At 43.4% G+C, this 12602-nt stretch overlaps 1 protein-coding gene across 1 annotated transcript in view; it reads right to left on the bottom strand.

Annotated features, from left to right (window-relative positions):
* Positions 1-10123: 10123 nt before the first annotated feature.
* Positions 10124-12602, bottom strand: part of LOC123128701 (uncharacterized) — a 3412-nt gene continuing 933 nt past the window's right edge. Inside the window, exons 2-4 of the mRNA XM_044548777.1 lie at positions 11681-11778; positions 10819-11598; positions 10124-10729 (exon numbers count right to left, since the gene is read on the bottom strand). Coding sequence (XP_044404712.1) covers positions 10447-10729; positions 10819-11598; positions 11681-11778 — 1161 coding nt within the window. The 3' untranslated portion in view covers positions 10124-10446. The remainder of the gene's footprint in view (positions 10730-10818; positions 11599-11680; positions 11779-12602) is intronic.

The raw sequence follows: 12602 nt of genomic DNA, 5'->3' as shown, positions 1-12602 counted from the left end.
TTATGATAGTGTATATACCATATAATAAACCGGAGCCTCCGTTATAAGAGGGGTATCTGTTCTTTCTTGTATCATATGTGTGCTTTTACAAGTTAACGGTCAAAGTGGAGTCTTTGTTAAACCGGCTTTAGCAGTTGCATAAAGATAAAGAAAATCACTAGGGGGCTTGGTCATGTTTGAACCACAGCTACACCTCTTGATAGGCATTTCAGCCACACAAGGAAAATTTTGTGGAGCCAAAGAGGGTATTGTACACAAAACAAACTCAAACATAGGCACACGCTGAGCATCGCTCACAAAGTTACTTGGGGGCTCTTTTTTGCAAAGCACCAAACAGTTTGAAAGGACCCTCGTAATTGGCTATCAAGCCACGGCTTGGAAGCCTGGTGTATTCACCTAAAACCCCGGGTTAACCTGCCTTCATCAAGTAAGCCACTCCTATCCAGGTAATCTTGGCATGACTCATCGAACGTTTGACAAGTCAATCTTTTTACAGACCCTGAACTTGTCACAGTTAAAACAATGATTGGTTAATTGGAGGCCCATCTTAAAAGGCTTTGTTAAATGGTTTAACTCAGAGGCCTGGCAGCCCATGAAAAGCCTCGATTTGGAGCCTGGCAGCTCGTAAAAAGCCTCGCATATTTTCCTATTTGAATTTTGTTTGTTGACAATCATAAGTATTTTTTGATAAACCGGCGTCCTTGACCCGGCTTGCTTTCCAACCACTAGTTGTTGGGACATGATCAATTATAAATCGGTGGTCATTGACCTAGTCTGGTTTGACTAAATCACCAGTGTTATAAAGAAAATCCGGTAGTTATACCGGTCCGGTTTAATAGATAGACCAGCATTATGAAGATGAAATTACCAAACGTATCGGGTTGGTGTTAAACACCTTTGCTGTATACACGTTTGGTCAATCAATGAGGTATGTTCTGTACATTATTTTTTGTACAAACACTTGATTATTCAGCTAAAGTACTCTATACTTCTTGGATATTATGACATGTTTAGCGGTAAACCGCTAGACACTTTTAAGTTTTTTGGACCCAGGAAGGCAAGTCATCATAGTCTATGCATAAAATATATCCTGAAGGACGGCACAGATTGTCACAAAGCATTATGAAACATGCTCGATGGCATGGCAGATAAACAAAGTTTTAGCTATCCTATTACATGAAGCTTCAAAGCGGTTCAAACAGTGCCATTGTTTTTCACAGTAGCCATATAAACCGGCGACCGGATCAGGACTCTTCATCACGACGGTTTGACGGTTGCGGATCAGTTGGTGTTGGCACTTCTTCATCCCTCCCCAGCCGCTAGAAATCAGACGTTGACCAGTCGATTCCGGTTAAAGCTTGGAACACTACCTCCTCATGGATAAGATCAGAAGGGTTAATATCAGGGGCATAAGTGTGCTTACGAATCGGAGGCACAAGTTCTTCGACTTCATGGATATCGCCGGCTGTCTTTTCCCTTCTGCATCATAAAATAGCTGAAAATGGGACAAATTGGCGTCCTCAGCCAATTTGCTGGCCGCTAGCCGCATCTGTTTGGTCAGCCGCCGAAGATCATCATTGTCAAAGTTTGAACCGTCTTCTTTAATGCCTGGATATCCTTTAATGATATCCTCCGCTTAAAGATCTGGAATCCAGGCCTTGGCTCGAATAAGGGCGGTCAATGCTCCTGCTCTCGCAGTGGCTCTTCTCAACACGCCAATATGCGCCGGCAACATGCCCAGCTTCTCAAGGGTCTCCTTAATCAACGTTGGCGCCGGTTTGTTATAAGCCACTGTACTAATGGCTCGCTGAGATCCAGAGTATAGCTGCTCAACCAATGTATATGCCGCTTTGAGCTTCATCCGCATATCTGCACCAAGATGACTGATCCGAGTTCCTGTCAAAGATTTTATCAATATTTTGGTCAGTTTTAAGATTCATTGGCTGGTGCAACATACATAAGCAGACACTTACCAAAGATAGCAGAGGTCATAGCATTGATTTGGTGCTTCAAACCGGCTAGTTCTTCAACCACCGGTTTTAGGGCTTCCTCGGCATCTGCAGCTCTTTTGGTCAAACCAGCTTTTTCGGTTTCCCATTCAGCATAATCTCGGTTGAAGGATTCCTTCAATTTTTCCATTCCGTCCAGGGCCTGCGTCAGCTCCTCCTTGGCTTTTGCAGCTTCGGCCTGTTGAGACTTCACATTTTCTTGCAAGTCAGAGTTTTGGGCATCTTTGCTTCTCAGTTCAGCCTGCAACATTGAAGGTATATTCAACAAAAACAACATATTTATGCACTAAGTATAAAGCATATAACAAGCTATCCACTTCATACTTGGGGGCTAATGCCTATTTGCTCTCAAATACTACCTTCTATACAAGTCTCCAGAATAATGCAAGCATTATCCTTGACACTTGGGGGCTAATGTACGTTTGTTCTAAACCGGCGGTGTGGATTAAAAACCGGATTAACTTGCCAAGTTAAACCGGCCTTTAGGGGCTATGCTGCAGAACGTTATCTAATCTTTTTTCTCAAACATGAGTCTTATCTATGATTGAGGACACACCTTTGCAAGGATCAATGATGGGATGCTGAAGTGTTACAAAGACCCGGTTTATGATTAACAATCATAAAATGGCTCTTGGAGGCTACTTGGAATAGTATTTCAGCTATAAATCAATGGATAAAGGAGAAGCATTTACCTCATATCGTTCTTTCATCAAATTCACCAAACCGGCTTCATAATCCCGGTTTGAGTGCAAACGGTTCAGAAAGCCGGAATGAAGTTCATCAGCGTTAAGATGAGCATAGTTTGACAAATCGCTGCTCCATTTACCTTTATCCCTGGCAATTTGCTCTTCTTTGGCACTATGCTGAGCCAAAATAACGGGATGACCAGGAGAGCTATAGCCTGTTCCAATAATAATAACGTCATCGCCTTGGCCTTCAGGATTTTTGGTAGATGATGATGGATTAGCCCGGTTTAGGTTTGCCGGTTCAGTATCAGGGGTGGCAGGTTCAGCATCCGTTGGTTTGTTAGTATATTGGCTGTCAAGGGGCGGATCATCAAGAGTTGTTTCAGGATGAAGGCCTTCCGGTTCACCAGTCTGCTCCGGTTCACCTCTTGGTTCTTCTTCTTCGGCAACAGGGTCCTCTGGCGGATTGGTGACCCGAGCTTTCTTGTTGGGTCTAGCTTTGGCCCTGCAAACAGAATAAAAAAGGGTTAACATCCTGTTCAAAAGATATAGGGCACATTGAAAGGAAAGGTTTTTCATAACTCACCCGGCCACAGTTTTCATAGGGGGGAGTTGAGTTGCTGTCGATTCACCAGAAGAGGAAGGAGGTGTCACCTGATAATTTGAATCGAGCGGATTAAGAGGCTGTCTGAAATAACCTGCCTTGGGGTAAGAATGGTCATAAGTAGGAGAGACCTCAAACCGCCGCTTCCGAACCGGAGTATCAGGTAAACCGGTAGAGGTGACCTGTTGGCCACTATGCCGGGTTGTCCGGCGAGCTTCATGCTGTTGAGTCTTCAAAATAAATGTTGGATCCAAGTGAGCAAGAGGATGAGAAAAGCTTACTTTCTGGATTGCTTGGCGAGTTTTTTGTGTTGGCATAGAGTCTGAACCAGAGGAAAGGGTAATTACCTCTACGTCATCAGCCTGACTAGCTTCTGCCTCCTCCTGAGGAAGATCATTGTTAACAAGATGCATAAAAAGAGAGCCAAGTGAGTCAGGTTCTACCTCAACTTCTGGATCATCAGTATCATCATCAAGTTCCATATTAATCCGGTCAGCCGTTTTCTGCTTTGACGTCCGTTTTACGGCTTTGGTCTTCGGGCGGGTTGGTTTGACCACTTTGTCTCCAGTTGGCTTTGCCGCTTTCTCTATGGATTTCTGTTTCTAGAAAGGGTCATCACCCTATATATATATATATAAAGAAGAAGGGGTTACAACTTGTATAAGTTGAAGATACTAGAGATGAAGAGGAAGTGTAATGCTTACAGCAGGCGGTTTGTTCTTGGTATAGAAGGGACTCAGGCCGGTTTGACTACAGACCAGTTCCGATTCATTCAGAATTTTCTTTACACCTTCGGTAACTTCTTCCTCAGATAATTGGATATTGCAGTGGCGTTGAGGATCGTCAACTCCGCCGGTATATTCGCACATTAAACCGGGACGCCAGCTTAGCGGCAAGATACTCCAGGATATCCAACAACGCACAAAATGAACGCTTGTTAAACCATTTGCCATAAAGGCCCGGAGCTTGGTGATTTGAGGAGCATATTTTTCCTTTTCTGAAGAGCTCATGCGTTGTGGCATTGGGTGAGTATTGGATAATCTATGATCATGGAAGCCGGGGAGGGGATTTTCATCCTCAGGCGACGTGTCTTTGCAATAGAACCATGTTTGGTTCCATTCCTTTGGGTGGCTATGGTGTTTGGCATGAGGAAATTCCACTTCTTTCCGCTTTTGAATCGAGACACCACCAAGCTCTGTGTTCGGGCCATTCACAAACTCTGTGCGCCGGTTTAAGTGAAAGAAATCCCGGAACAATTCTACAGTTGGTTCTTCTTGTAAATAGGCTTCACAGAAGACTTGGAAATTACATAAGTTGGAGACTGAGTTGGGACCAATATCTTGTGGATGCAGTTGGAAGCTGGCAAGTACATCTCGATAAAATTTTGACCCTGGCGGTTTGAAACCACGGCCTATATGGTCAACAAAGATTACCACCTCGCCTTGTCTTGGGGTTGGAGGATTCTCTGTTCCTGGGACTCGCCATTTGATCTCAGTTTTCCTAGGCAGAGAGCCGATGCTAACCATATCATTCAATTGATCCTCAGTAACCCGAGAACGAGCCCAGTTGCAGGCAGTGAATTGTTTGGCCATTGCAAAGCGAACAAACTGAAATGAAAGGCCGGTTTATAAATTACACATGATTATACATGAGAGACAAGGGAGTAAGAAACATGCTCATATGATAAATGGTACAACCCGGAGACTAGTGTAATGAGAGAGAAAGGTAATGCTAGCACAAGGTTGATCAGACACTGTTAAACCGGAGCATAATTGTGAAGGTAACATGCTCTTCCAGTTTATTAGAGGGCTAATGGCATAGACTATTTATACAATGCTAAACCGCTTATATGGATGCGAGGAGAAACGGATCTCGCAGGAACATAGAAATAGATTCCACAGTGATGTATAAAACTTTCGGATCTAAAGCTAAGACAGAAAAGCAAAAATAATTGGATCTTGAAGGGGTGCAGAACTGAAGCATTTTTGATAGATTAGATCAGTTCTTTGCGCATAAGGATTTGTGATGACTATGGTAGGTAAGCTACGGCAAGAGATGCATCAACCATGAAGTGTCCATCTATTAAAGGAAGAATAGGGAAGAATAGCACTGATGAACTTTGGAAGAACGGCGAAGAATGTCGAAACCCTAGAACAGATCTATGGTGGAAAAAGCAGAGAACTTACCGAAGCTGGTGAGGAAGCGGAAGGGCGCCGTAGTATTCTGGTGCGTTCAGGCAGATGCAGCGGCCAAGGTCGAAGCAGAGGCGACGGTCGACGGTGGCGGCGGAGCTCCAGAGGCTGAGCGGCGCGAGGAAGACGACGTGAAGAGGCACGGAGGGAAACGGTGAAAATGACCCCTCGGTCCTATTTATAAGGCAAAGTGATAAAATGGCAAGTACGAGAATCGAGGAGCCCAAAAAATGGATAAGTTAATAAAGGGGTCGCCTTGATGACTGGATGTGTATTAAATGAAGGAAATCTCCGACATTAACTGATGGATGACGTCACGACGGTTTATCGTAATTTTGAAGTATGACAACACGACGGTTTACAAGATCAAAAATGAAGATAAGAGAGAAGATTTTTTCTAAAGTGTGGAAGATTGACATGAACAAGTTCAAACCAATCTGGGGCCTAATGTTGGGGATATTACTACTGGAGGTAAACCGGCCTTATGTAGCCGGGTTGACTCTTTGAAGATTAGAAGCACATGAAGATGTAAAGATGCTGGCGCTTTACGGAGGGCCCAAAGGCGGGTTACAGTCTGTAAATGTAAACCGGCCTAGTCATGTAACTTGTATAGTAAGATAGAAAGAGAGAGGCCGAACTGGAAACGTTTATAATCTGGCTTCGGGACTCTGTAGCCCGGCGGGCGTCAACCTATGTATATAAAGGGACGACCCAGCTGCGGTTTAGGGACAGACAACAACAACTCAAGAGCCAGACAAAGCGGATTCGCTCCCTGGCCTTCGAAACCCTAGCAATACCAATCACAACTAGACGTGGGCTTTTACCTTCATCGAAGGGGCCGAACTAGTATAAACTCCCGTGTCCCCTTGTCCGGTTTAACCCCTTTAAGCTAACCCGTTGCGATGGCTCCACGACTAAGTCCTTTCACGAGGACATCTGCCGTGACAAACCCACGACAGGGGGGTCTCCGAGTCATCCATGAGGCAAGAGGGCGCTCCTAGGGGGTAGGGCGCGCCCTCCACCCTCGTGGATGGCTCGGGATTCTTTTGGCCCAACTCTTTTACTCCCGGGGCTTCTTTTGGTCCATAAAAAATCATCAAAAATTGGCACATCAATTGGACTCCGTTTGGTATTCCTTTTCTGTAAAACTCAAAAAGAAGGAAAAACAGAAACTGGAACTGGGCCTAGGTTAATAGGTTAGTCCCAAAAATCATATAAAACAACATATAAATGCATATAAAACATCCAAGATGGATAATATAATAGCATGGAACAATCAAAAATTATAGATACGTTGGAGACGTATCAAGCATCCCCAAGCTTAATTCCTACTCGTCCTCGAGTAGGTAAATGATAAAAACAAATTTTTTGATGTGGAATGCTACCTAACATATTTGTCAATGTAATCTTCTTTATTGTGGCAAGAATATTCAGATCCATAAGATTCAAAACAAAAGCTTAATATTGACATGAAAACAATAATACTTCAATCATACTAACAAAGCAATCATGTCTTCTCAAAATAACATGGCCAAAGCAAGCTATCCCTACAAAATCATATAGTCTGGCTGTGCTCTATCTTCATCACACAAAATATTTAAATCATGCACAACCCGATGACAAGCCAAGCAATTGTTTCATACTTTTGATGTTCTCAAACTTTTTCAATCTTCACGCAATACATGAGCGTGATCCATGGACATATCACTATAGGTGGAATAGAATGGTGGTTGTGGAGAAGACAAAAAGAGAAAGAAGATAGTCTCACATCAACCAGGCGTATCAATGGGCTATGAAGTTGCCCATCAATAGATATCAATGTGAGTGAGTAGAGATTGCCATGCAACAGATGCACTAGAGCTATAAGTGCATGAAAGCTCAAAAAGAAACTAAATGGGCGTGCATCCAACTCGCTTGCTCATGAAGACCTAGGGCATTTTGAGGAAGCCCATCATTGGAATATACAAGCCAAGTTCTATAGTGAAAAATTCCCACTAGTATATGAAAGTGATAACATAGGAGACTCTCTATCATGAAGATCATGGTGCTACTTTGAAGCACAAGTGTAGTAAAAGAATAGTAGCATTGCCCCTTCTCTCTTTTTCTCTCATTTTTTATTTGGGCCTTTCTCATTTTTATGGCCTTTCTTTTTTTTCTTTTTTTGGGCCTTCTCTTTTTTTATGGCCTCTTTTTTCTTTTTCTTTTTCATCCGGAGTCTCATCCCGACTTGTGGGGGAATCATACTCTCCATCATCCTTTCCTCACATGAGACAATGCTCTAATAATGATGACCATCACACTTTTATTTACTTACAACTCGATACTTAGAAAAAATATGACTCTATATGAATTCCTTTGGCGGTGTACCGGGATGTGCAATGAATCAAGAGTGACATGTATGAAATAATTATTAAGGTGGCTTTGCCACAAATACGATGTCAACTACATGATCATGCAAAGCAATATGACAATGATGAAGCGTGTCATAATAAACGGAACAGTGGAAAGTTGCATGGCGATATATCTCGGAATGACTATGGAAATGCCATAATAGGTAGGTATGTTGGCTGTTTTGAGGAAGGTATATGGTGGGTGTACGGTATCGGCGAAAGTTGCGCGGCATAAGAGAGGCTAGCAATGGTGGAAGGATGAGAGTGCGTATAATCCATGGACTCAACATTAGTCATAAAGAAATCATATACTTATTGCAAAAATCTATTAGTTATCGAAACGAAGTACTACGCGCATGCTCCTAGGGGGATACATTGGTAGGAAAAGACCATCGCTCGTCCCCGACCCCACTCACAAGGAAGATAATAAATAAATAAATCATGCTCCAACTTCATCACATAACGATTCACCACACGTGCATGCTACGAGAATCAGAAACTTTAACACAAGTATCTCTCAAATTCAGAACTACTCTACTAGCATGACTCTAATATCACCATCTTCATATCTCAAAACAATCATAAAGAATCAAACTTCTCATAGTATTCAATGCACTTTATATGAAAGTTTTTATTATATCCCTCTTGGATGCCTATCATATTAGGACTAAATTCATAACCAAAGAAAATTACCATGTTGTTTAAGACTCTCAAAATAATATGTGAAGCATGAGAGTTCATCTATTTCTTCAAAATAAAACCACCGTTGTGCTCTAAAAAGATATAAGTGAAGCACTAGAGCAAATAACAAACTACTCCAAAAGATATAAGTGAAGATCAATAAGTAGTCGAATAATTATGTAACTATGTGAAGACTCTCTAACATTTAAGAATTTCATATCTTGGGATTTTATTCAAACAAGAAGCAAAACAAAATAAAATAAAATGACGCTCCAAGCAAAACACATATCATGTGGTGAATAAAAATATAGCTCCAAGTAAGGTTACCGATGAACAAAGACGAAAGAGGGGATACCATCCGGGGCATCCCCAAGCTTAGGCTCTTGCCACTCCTTATTTCATAGTCCATCGAATCTTTACCCAAAACTTGAAAACTTCACAACACAAAACTTAACAGAAAAATCGTAAGCTCCGTTAGTATAAGAAAATAAATCACTACTTAGGTACTGTTGTGAACTCATTGCCTAGCGACGATGACCTGGGACAGCAAGTGTCGGCCCCCACGCCACCGCCAAGGAGGCGGCCGGCGGCGGACCGACAGAAACCCTAGTCGCCTGAGTAATCGCCTCTGAGGTTCACGTACCGGTCCGGTCGCGTTCGCTAGCTAATTTGACCTCTCTGTTTGCCCACGGACACGTAATTTGTCGGTCGGCCAACCGCGATCTCTATGCAAAATTCCAAAATTCAAACAACACCAAGCACACAGATCATTTAATCATTATAGCACATAACCAATTCAACGCAAAACCAAATTGACACGACAAACAAAATTCAATAATTCATACATAGGGATACACAAATGAGCCTTTCTTGCACTCATTGATTTCCTTTTGGTTGGTAAATTGCTACTTGGCATGGTCAGCCATGGGGCTAGTGTCGACCAACATGACCCCCGACTCCTCCATGATCCTCGCGAGCCTCACCTTCTCTCTCTCTCTCTCTCTCACTCAATGACCTTGTATGCCTTTACCTTCTCAAGCTCCATTTCTCCCATTTATTCTCCATCTCCATCCTCTTCCTCCAAATCTTCATCCTCTTCCGCACCCTCTTTCAGTCGAACTCCATCCTCTCGTTTGCACATCCAAGAAGAGCTTGTACTCCTTCTCCTCTTTTTTCTTCAATTTCTTCCCTTTGTTAGAAAATGTGTCCGTTGGGCGGATTTGGGGTGCGGACAAAGCTGGGAGGAAGGAGGGCGGTGGGGATTTGGACAATTTATAAGGTTTTGTGGTGGATCTGGCATGTCGAGTCCGACGTGGCGGACAGTCTTGGCGACTCAAAATCTGCCCCACTTATGGGCCAAGTTTAGGTAGGGGGACAGCACAGATAAATAATCTTACTTAAAACCACACCGTCTTATGTCTAATCAGTCACATGCTTCTTTAAGGAACATCTTCACTTTTAGGTGGTTTCTTTGGAAATCTCAAAATGACAGGCTATTTCAAATAAAGAAAGGACGATCCCTTATGCAGGCCAAGCAATTTGCAGCATGGAGAGAACAAAATGATCTTTCAAACTCTGTAGGAACAGAAGTTGGATTAGGAATATGTATCACTACTACACACCTACAGCAATACCGTATACTACAGTTACAAGTGGCCAAGTCAACTAAGAGATTGAACAGCCACTAAAGTATCTCAGACAACAGGACAAAAGAACTATGGTATCTACTCTGTATCAGGCTCTGGGCGTCAGTTTTATACATGCGGGGAACAGATACTGCGTTCCCAAGGCCTGGAGCTAGTCTGTATCAGGCCCTTTGGGCGTCAATTTTATCCTTGCTTGCAACAGATATATTGCGTTAACAAGGCCTGGAACTACTCAGTATCAGGATTCAGGCCCTTTGGGCGTCACTTTTATCTTTGCAGGGAACAGATATTGCGTTCCCAAGGCTTGGAGTTCCCCCAGCGAATGCAAACTCGTCTGCATTGATACCATGACCTCAGGAAACCTCTGATATTGAGCTCTTGCAAGATCAAACCTGCAAAATGCAACCCCGTCTCGAGAAAAGCTATGTCGCATCGCATGTGATGGGCAGTTCCTGAGGAACTTCAAAGGCTCCAGTACTGGGTCTGTACCATCAGTAGTCGCCTGTGGATCGTACTTTCCACTGCAGTGCAACAATACTAGTCAGTAGTAATATACAGCACAACTTAGAAGTAATACACCTGGGAACATACACACAAGAGCTTCACTTACCAGTCGTAGTACATCAGAAGAAAGTTATTACTTCTCACAAGATTGTCCCAATTTGCTGGGCAGTCAAGACTCGTCATTACTGTGTTATACGCCTTAGGGTCAGTGCGCCTTAGAATCTCTACAGTATGATCATAGATCATAATGAAGAGAATCAGTCTGTTGATTAGAGGAACTGTAGCTGCATGGTACTTGATCAAAAATGTGCATGCCCTGAACTTGTATCTGCGTATCAAACCAAGGAGGTGACGCAGCTCCTTGTTGATATTAGGATCCTGTCGGTAGGATGGGCTCGAATCCATGACAACCCTCTTAAGCATTTCAGCTAAACCAGTCACGCATTTGGTAACTGTTTCCGCTGTTGCTCTCACCCGATTATCTTTCAGAATCTTAGGAATGTCTTGATTTGTGACGACTGTATTGCTCTCGCTGACTGTGCTGAAGCACCAGCCTTCCTCGATTTCGTCCATATATAGATGAATGACTCTGAGGATTGCTGTCTGGGCCTCTTCAATTAGCAGTGCTTCACCAGGTGTTTGTGTATCCCCGCGAGATGGCTCAACCACGCATATATCTTTTCCAGGGGACTTGTTAGCCAGTTCTTGCATATATTCATTGAACTTTTTACATCCTCTCTCCTCCTCAAGTGCCAAGCAGTGCAGGGTCGGCTTCTTCTTCCCGCCAGCCCCCTGCTTCTTCTCCCCTCCAGCTTCCTGATTCTTCTGCCCGCCAGCCTCCTGCTTCTTCTTCCTCTTCGCTCCGGGATTACCTTTGTTTGCCATCCTGAACATATTCACAAATAAGTGGTTAAAAATAAACAACCACAAAATATGTAAAGTACTTGACTTTAAGATATTATGATTACCTGCATAAGGAACCAACAATAGGTAAGTATAATACATCTTGAAATCGCAAAATGACTTGATAATTGAAGAACGTCACTTCCCCCATTAGAGGCTCAACCTGTATTTAAGCATAACCAAATTAGAAATCACAAGAGAATGCAAAGTTGCAAGCTGCCTTGCAAGAGGTAAAACAACAGTACAAAGAAACAAAAGACACGCTGGTGAAGGAGAGAGAGGCAGCCAAAAAGGTCGCAGAGATAGCTCCAGTTATTAAAGAGGTTCCCGTTCTTCTGACTGCCACAAAATCTCTGCATTCTTGTTCTCTATTCACGAATTCACCTAATGGCAACACGTGAGCAGCAGCCGCAGGATAACTTGCGATACTCCAAGCAGTTGCAACTCATAAGAAAATACTATTACAAAGATTGGCCATGACTAGCTACCTATCTAGTATTCACAGTTACTGTCAAAGAGACGAAACCAATCAGGAACATACATGGCTACAGAACCTACTTCTAGATTATACATAATTTTGGGGGGCTATTACTCAACTATTTGACAAGGACAAGAATACCTAGTTAAGGCTCATTTGGAGATCCCTGCAGGATCCCGGCCATTCCCTGGGTGGAAAGCCCGCGAGTAAAATCAGCCCCGGGCCAGGTGGCTGGCATTTGGATGCTGGAATATACGAGGTTTTATCGGCCCGATCTCCGTGATTTCCCCAGGACAGGATCCACGTCTCACGACATCGGGACGAAATACCCTGTCTCGCTCGCTTTCGACGCCCGTCTCGAACGCTCAGGCGGCCGCCGCCTCCCTCCCCTGCAACACCATCCTCTTCTCCGCGGTCTCTGCCTGCGCCTCGTACTCATGCCTCCCGACTGCGTCATGCTCACCAACGGCGGCGGCAGACGCATCGTTAGATCTCCTCCCATTGGAGTT

The sequence above is a fragment of the Triticum aestivum genome, chromosome 6A (genome assembly GCF_018294505.1).
Source record: "Triticum aestivum cultivar Chinese Spring chromosome 6A, IWGSC CS RefSeq v2.1, whole genome shotgun sequence".
NCBI lineage: Eukaryota > Viridiplantae > Streptophyta > Magnoliopsida > Poales > Poaceae > Triticum > Triticum aestivum.
The sequence above is the reverse complement of the archived record's forward strand: the minus strand, read 5'-3'. Positions and strand labels throughout refer to the sequence as shown.